At 26.5% G+C, this 8,474-nt stretch overlaps 1 protein-coding gene across 1 annotated transcript; it reads right to left on the bottom strand.

Moving 5' to 3' along the window:
* Positions 1 to 329: 329 nt before the first annotated feature.
* On the bottom strand, positions 330 to 7,277 carry LOC136072132 (regulator of microtubule dynamics protein 1-like). Its single transcript, XM_065820616.1, has 8 exons — positions 7,124 to 7,277; positions 5,290 to 5,661; positions 5,126 to 5,215; positions 4,911 to 4,966; positions 4,722 to 4,809; positions 3,432 to 3,462; positions 3,194 to 3,327; positions 330 to 408 (listed from the first exon to the last, which is right to left on the bottom strand). Exons 1-8 carry the CDS (start codon positions 7,175 to 7,177, stop codon positions 370 to 372), a joined length of 864 nt encoding a protein of 287 aa, XP_065676688.1. The 5' UTR covers positions 7,178 to 7,277; the 3' UTR covers positions 330 to 369.
* Between the last annotated feature and the right edge of the window lie 1,197 nt (positions 7,278 to 8,474).

Here is an 8,474-nt window from a genome sequence, read left to right as displayed (position 1 = left end):
TAAGCAATTTCCCCTAAGTTTTTATTTACGTAAAGCTGATCAATTACTGAGTAATTTGCTTAACTTTACGTGAATAAAAATTTGAGAAAAACCCTAGGTTTTTATTCACGTAAAGCTGACCAATTACTGAGTAAAAGCAATTACTCATTTTTATTTACCCGGCCTTCACTCAAAATAGTTGATATGATAAATAAACTACGCTTTCTAATATCAAACTTTAAAAGTATTTTTATGACGCAGATTAATAAAGAATCTAATTATTTAAATGTAATTGTTGGTATAAAAATTGTTTTGACGCCAAAATTCCCATTGAAAATAAAATAAAAGAATAAACAATTAATTTTATGAAAATTTAAGTAAAAAATACAACTAAAGCGATTTTAACTGATCCTTGGCCTTTTGAATGTTCTAAAAAAAAAAAAAATTAAACAAAAATGATAAATAATTGATTTTATATTTTTTGCTTACAAACTCTAAACGATTTCATGTTAACTTTAGTATTTTTTTGACTTACGAATTTACATTAGGTTATGATTAAGAACTGGAAAAATTAAACTTAAAAATGGGAAAAATCTAAAGATATAATTATCAAATAAATTTCAGAAATAACTATTAAAACGTTCAAATCTGACGTGAAAAGTTGCAAATTTATTTAATGCAAAATTATTTAATGCTTCTGTAATAACAGTATAAATTGGTCCCCATTTTGTACCATTCTTGAGGTATATACCTCAACGAAGGTACAAAATATACTGTAATAATGCCTATATAGGCATCATTTCAGTACATAATCGTTTGCATTAAAACTTGCATATAATAAAGAAATTGAGGGCATGGCATAAAAATGTGCATGATTAATAAAAAAAGAAGAAGAAATTAATCAAAACAAACAAAAAAAAAAGTTTCATGATCATGATGAAGCAAAAATTAGAGAACAAATAGGTCCAACAAAAATTATTAGTATCCCACTCTCAGCTATGCCATTAAAACATGAAAGTTTTTACCCAAGTAATACTATCCTAACAAACTCGTTAATCAATGGTCTAATCTAAGCTCATAAACAAATCTTATCCAATGAGAGTCCTTGTACCAACTATTGGTACACCTTGTTATGGAATTTTAAACTACATTGCAAAAAGAGTTCAACCTGTTTTGAAAAAAAAAACCTATAACATTAAAAAATTTGAAATAATACTTGTTTCTTGTCCTTGTCAATGAATCAGATACTTGATTTATTAACAAGACACAACAATAAGATAAACATGTACCCATCAATACCACTAAAAGAAGTTTTTCTTTAATACTTTTAATTAAAGAAAAATATTTCTTACGAAAACTCAAACTCACTATTATCTGAAGCAAAACTGCTGATTAAACTTTGTTTTGTTATCATTTTATCTGAAGCAAAACTGCTGATTAAACTTTGTTTTGTTATCATTTTATCTGAAGCTAATCTGCTGATTAAACTTTGTTTTGTTATCATTTTATCTGAAGCAAAACTGCTGATTAAACTTTGTTTTGTTATCATTTTATCTGAAGCAAAACTGCTGATTAAACTTTGTTTTGTTATCATTTTATCTGAAACAAGATTTATAAGTTAAAGAATTCAGTCCCGACCAAATTATCTTATATGATTTTTTTAGATGAATCTTTAAAGCCACAGAGAAAATGAGATTAAAATAGCGATAAATCCTTCTCTTGACATTAAATCTTTTTATGATAGCCATGCTAGATTATCTAACATAAATAGAATAGTTTCAAACAATCCTTAAAAGACAACACCCCTCTTTAAAATATACTGAAATTGAAAACAAAAATAATTTTTTTATAACTATAATTATTAATACAAAAAGAAAATTTGAGTCTAAAGATATTATTAAAGATATTAGAGTTTATAGGAAAGATGATATAAATATTTAAATTAAAAGATGGTATTATAAATATTTAAATTAAAATAAAAAATTAAAAGATGGTATTATAAATATTTAAATTAAGGAAATATGTAAAAAAAAAAAAAAATTCAATGGATACTAATACCAAACCTACTCAAGCAGTGAGTCTCATTTACAAGGTAAGGTAAAATTCTTGATTTAAATGTTTACTTAGATTGGGTACAAGGAAAAATGCTTCAAGATGTTGATTATCAGATTTCAAAAAAATGATCAACAAAAATGAAATCAAATCAAATTCTAACATCTTTCCTACAATCTCTTTGGAATGGATATAAAACAATACCACCTAAGTTTAGAAAAATATTCAGGAAAGTTAGGTACATACTGTTTTTAAATCAAATGCCAGTTTCAAAACACCATTAACATCAAGAAACAAACCAAAATTAGCATACAACATCCAACCAGGAAACTATTTAATAAAGCGTGAAATTTTCAAAACTTTAGTGAGTTAAAATATCAAGTAAGAACTTGAGTTCAACAAAAATGTTTGACTGAAGATTAGTTACATTAATCTGAAATTCCAAGAAATCTTAGAGATAAAAACTCCAAACAACAGCACTTGTTTTCCAAAAAAATTTGTTTTAACATTACCAAAAATGTTTAATTGAAGATAAGTTACATTAATCTGCAATAGCTACACATAAATTAAACTGCAAGAAAGAAATCGACTGGGAAAAGGCAAAAACTCCTGAAATAGAAGTTAGGATATTTGATATAAAAGATCAAAAAGCCTTTGAGAAAAACATAAATGTTCTCCAATGAACAGTAGTATTAATTTGGACAATATATCAAAACAAATTTTTGGACTTTTCTATTTAAGCTTTGTGATTTCCATCAAGAAAACTAGCAATTGAGTTCAAATATTTATTATTTGTTCTTCTGCTATATCTTCTAACAGTAGTACATCAGCATTGGCTGCTTTGAACACTAAAGATCTACAAGTCAAGACAAAGTCACTTTGATTCAAGACAAATATATTAAATATTATTTGGAGGCTGTCTAAAAAATGAAGCAGTGCCTCATGGTGCCATCACTGGTTTTTAGCTTGTATAGTTAAGCCAGAACTATTGTAAATAAGTTAACAGGAAAAAGATAAAATAAAAATTTGTCATTTAAATTTTAACTTTCAGAACAGTTTTGTTAGCAATAACTTACTGATAAAAACTTTCTTTAAAACCGTTTTAGAGACAATTTTTTTTAATCACTTGAAGTAAATAAGTAAATCATGAAAACTATAAAACCTCTTTATCTTCTTCTTTTACAACTTGAAACTCACAAACTTTTTGAAACCATTCTTTAGCTTTCGCTTTATTTCCTAATCTAAGGTAGGCAAGTCCAAGCATGTATTGGTTAGTACTGTAGAACGATGGAGATACTAAAAAAATTTAAATTAATATTAGCAACAAAACCTTTTGTTGAAATATAACAAACAACAGTTGAGCATAATTTTACTCAAATCTAGCAACAGAAACTACTTACATTCTTCTGCTTTTTCAAAATTTTGTAATGCCTATAAATAAACAGTAATATTTTTTACTAACTAAAAACATCTTTTGTTAAAAACTGCAGCTAAATTAAAATTAGTATATAGTTGTGTTAAAACAAGCTGAACATTCTTAAAAAAGAATACAGGTATTTTTATAAGTACTAAGAAAAGCACTGAGTGAATTCTTTCCATAAAAAAAATTAAAAACTACAAAAAATCATTTGCTGTTGAAGCTTTTTCAGCAAAGATGTTCCCCTTTTAAAAAACCGCTTATAATATAAATAAATGTTATAAGCCTGGAATAAACACTATGGATAAAAAATCTTCAAGGTGACAGCTAAAATATTCACACAAAAATTTAAAACCACATTGTAGCCACTAACTAACAAAAAGTTATAAACATCATAATGAAAGCTTGTAAAGCATTTTAACTGCCTAATAGATACTTTAAAACAGTTAAACAATATCTCAATAAATTACAGGATGAAGCAAACCAATCCTGGTTGAACAGAAGCTTAAATGAAAGCAGCCAGAAATTTTTTTTCCAGAGATCACAAATGAACAACAGATAATAAAACTTATTTCATTCCTTTTAACATTTTAGAGTCAAAGACAATGTTAATAACTATTCAAGTATCAAAGGTTTAGTGTCAGCCAAAGTAAAATTAAAAAAAATAAAGGAAATAACGCTTCACTCATTTCATGGAATATTGAAACCATACATCATAAAGATTGGGAATACAATCAACCAAGAAATATATAAAGACAAGAGTTTTGCTGCTAGGCTGTTTTCTTTGATTGAGAAGTATCATTCAAGTGGCAATTACATATTTTGGCCAGATCTTGCAAACTCCCATTATGCAATACCCACGCTAGAATGGCATGTTAAACATAATTGAAAATACTGTTGAGCAAGTAAATAAAGAAGCCTGCCATTTTGATAGAGAATGAATATATTGATGACTTTTGATCAAAACCTTAATGTATTTTAAAGTTTAACTAAAGTCTATAAGAATGGCTGAAAGGCTAAATCACCTCATCCACATTGTCAGAGAATACCTCTCTAAACTTGTTAAAATAACAATTAAAACACTTAATTGAGAATGTTAAAAAATATAAACAGTATATAATCAGAGTTATACTTGTTATAAAAATAAAGGAGTAATGCCTTTTAAATTTTATGCAAAAACTTAGCAAAAACTTGTTATCCATACTTTAGACATTATTAAAAACAGCTTTGGAAGATATTTTCAGCTTTTAAATACAAATATAAAAATCTATACCTCTTCATAAGTCGATGATGGAGGTGTACCAAACACTACTGTAGCAATTTTTCTTTCATACCAAGCAAGATCAGCAAATGAAAAACACCTAAATTTAACTGCAACATAAAAACAAACTAAACTTGAAGACAATTCAATGAGCATTTTAATTAGAAGAGAGTAACATAAGATTTTGAGGTAAAAATTTACCACATTCCTATCAAATGTCGTGACGTAGCATCATTTGGATTTAATTGAATGGCTTTCTAAAAACAATTTAGAAATTAAAAAAAAATCCAGTTGAAAATCAAAAGTACGATGACTAGTTGATAGTTACTTTGATAAATGCAAAAATATATTTTTATGTGCATATCACCTAGAAGATGATATCTCAGTTTATTGCTTAAAACCATTAAAGAAATTACCTCAAAATGCTGCTTCATAGCTGGTGAGTCTTCTAACTTTTTCTTGGTACCAATGTAATCACCAGTTTGACTTAGCATAATACCATACCACTACATACAAATAACTGTTCTACAACCTAAATATTTTATTTTAAAAACAGAAAAAAATACAATAAAAACAAAACCTTGTGACAAGCAAAATTTTCTTCCCCAAACTGTAAAGCCTTCTTTGCATATTCAAAAGCTTCAAATATAAGAGTCTTTTTTTCTTCTTTACTGACATCAGGCATACAAGCACGATCTCGAGTGGCACGAACTAAACGCCACAATAGCTCTGGATCTTCTGAGCTTTTAAATTGCAATAAAAACTCATAGACTCCTTTGAAGTCATTTTTTTCATAAAGCTCCTCAGCTTTTTGCACTGTTTCCATATTAAATGTATGTTCTTTTTTAGCAGCTTGTAAAATACAAAAACTGAAGGCAGAAACTGCACCGCTTGTTATAAGTTTTTTTTTAGAATATGATTTAAAGTAAGTCAAAGAAGGTTGGAATGAAAACTAAAAAAAAAATTAGATAATTATAGTTCTTATAAAATTAAATTCAGTTATATTAGATACTTTTTTAATTTCTTTTTATTTGTTCCAGACAACAATTAATAACACGTCTATCTGTTAAATTCCAATTCAAGATTTCACTAGAAGTATAATTGTAGATTTAAAAAATAAGGATTGCAATAGCCCACCATATATGGCATTAAAAAATATACTTATATAGAGAGATCGCCTCTCTATGTTCCCTATATATAAATAATTCTATAAATGGGCTCTCAAAGCCAGAAACTTTAACTTTTTTTGTTTACGCAAAGAATCAGTAATATCTATAAAGTTAACCCATTTTTTCGAAAGTTTATCAATAAAGATTGCGCTTTCAGACCAAAATGTATTTTATGATCATCATAAATTGAGTAATACAATGTTTGAAATTGTATCTTCCACATACTAGCAAAGTTCTTATCACTAGTAAATCCTCCAATTTATAACGATTGGTGTTATTTTTTTAATTTTTAAAGAAGGGGGAAAAGGGAATATTACATTATAAACAAACTATTACAAAAGAGACTAAATTTTGCTCAAAAATGACATTTTATAGATTTAATATTGCAACTATTAGTAAAGTTATATTTTACAGAAATTGGTACTGAGTCAGGATGGCAGTTTTTAATCAGCCAGTAATCATTTAAAAATTTTCTTATTTAACTTATACACAACATAATACTTACAGTTTTTAATATTTATATACTGGAAAATAAAAAATAAAAATCACTTGTAATTATAAGATAGCTTTTATTTATTATGATGATAATTACTATTAATAATTTTTCTAATATGATAATAATGTTAGTGTAGTGCAAGCTGAGTGATAACTTAATTATTAATTTAAGCCTTAATTTTACCATTCTAAAGTACTACATTTTACAAATTAGCTTTTTTAATTTCATCTTTTCATTAATATTATTAGATATTGAATAATACTAGATATAGTTCACACCCTATTTCCTTGAAGTAGGAAGAGTATTTTTATAATTTTTTTCTTTATCAAATAGAGTATTTAATGCATGATGTTTATAGAGAAGTTAATATGATGTTTACGTTAACATAACTTTTGAACAAAATATATGGGAATACTAAAAACAAATTTAAACTTCATAAACTATTTATACCACTTTATAACTATAGTCAAAAATGTAAATATTTGTTTATTAGTATTTTAATTCAAAATAAATGAGAATATAAATATTTGCATTTTTGACTATAGTCATAAAATGGTATAAATAATTTATGAATTATATTTCATTATATTTATATTATATAGTAATGATTTATTACAAGAATATTTGCATTTTTTTAACCTTAATTTAAGGCTTAAATAACTTTTAATATAAGCTATCATATATATCATACTTTTAAACTTTACATAAAGTAAAAAATAACAATACTAGGTTGAAATTTATTGTCTTGCCTTGGTTATGCTGCGGCGGGCAATCAGCAGGTGCAGCCTAACGACTTTTTGCATAACGTTTTAATCTAATAACAACCATAAATAGTTATTTATTTACTTTTAAAAACGTTTTAAACACCGGTTTACACGATTGGTTTCTATAGAAGCAAATGACGTAAAATACCATATACAGTGGAGAAAATAGAATTAGCCTCGCCATGTACTGATCTAATATTTTGTAAATCTGTCAGCAAGTTTGTGCGGTGCATCTTTTGTATCCACACACATATAATTATGGTTACAAATAACAACTTTTTAGATTATAATATAGCATAATTAAATTGCGATACATTTGATAAAACCTTAAATTGTAAAATACTTGATATTTGCGCAAACAAATAGAGTTAGCCTCATCAATAATTATTTTCAGTTTACTTACATATTTTGATCTGGTGAAACGCATTTACGACTTTATTATTATTATTTGTAAGTTAAACAAAGACTGTGAAATCAGCGCTCAAATAGTTTTTAACATTTGGTTTTTGATACCTTAATTTGAAATGGGACGTGGTAAACGTTTAACGAACGAAGAATTAGCAGCAATCAAAACATACAAAGATACAGGCTTATCTAATCGGGAAATTGCAAAGAAAATTTAAAGATCTTTAAAAGTGGTTAATAATTACTTCAAGATTGGCGTTAATTATGGAGCTTCTAAGAAACGTGGTGGCAAACGTAAAATTGATAATCGTTCTAAACGAGTTATTGTATTTCGTGCTTCTGCTCAGCACATAACTGTATCTCAAATTCGTGCTGATTTACAATTATCTGTATCTGTTCAACGTGTGAGACAAATCTTACATGAAGATCCAAATGCAGTTTGAAAAAAGCGTAAACCAAAGCCAAAACTTTTTTTTTTTTTTTTTTTTTTATTTCTCTGTTTTAATATAATATAAGATTTTACAACTTCGTAATATAAAGTTTCAATAAATAAAATAAGTAAAACAGATAGGGGCTCGAAGAAGATGAGCATGACAGTACGTTATCGCAATCTTTTCATAGAGCCCCTATAACAAGATTTCAAAAAAATATCGTAATATGTTACAATATGCGTAATAAAATTTCAATAAAATATCGTAATAAAACGCGTAATTTGCTAATAAAATTGATAAGCAACCAACAAAAGTAGAAATAAAACAAAAACAAATTTATGAGAAATTATTCAAAGTATCATTAACCAAAAACGTTTCTTATATTTTAAAAATTTCTTTTTTTGTTAAAAACTTGAATGAACTTACCGAATTTACCGTACCTTTAAATCCTTTTTGAAAAGTACTCCATACTTTTGGACCTCGATATAGAATGCTGTACT

The sequence above is a fragment of the Hydra vulgaris genome, chromosome 15 (assembly GCF_038396675.1).
Source record: "Hydra vulgaris chromosome 15, alternate assembly HydraT2T_AEP".
Taxonomy (NCBI): domain Eukaryota; kingdom Metazoa; phylum Cnidaria; class Hydrozoa; order Anthoathecata; family Hydridae; genus Hydra; species Hydra vulgaris.
This window is presented reverse-complemented; position numbering and strand designations above follow the sequence as displayed.

Excerpts from the sequence above, each read along its gene's own strand:
- LOC136072132 (XM_065820616.1), bottom strand. The coding sequence starts at position 7,177 with ATGCAAAAAGTCGTTAGGCTGCACCTGCTGATTGCCCGCCGCAGCATA. Across the intron at positions 5,216-5,289 it reads AAAATTTTGCTTGTCACAAG|TGGTATGGTATTATGCTAAG; the intron begins GTTTTGTTTTTA and ends ATTTGTATGTAG. Across the intron at positions 409-3,193 it reads TAAAAGAAGAAGATAAAGAG|AACATTCAAAAGGCCAAGGA; the intron begins GTTTTATAGTTT and ends TTTTTTTTTTAG.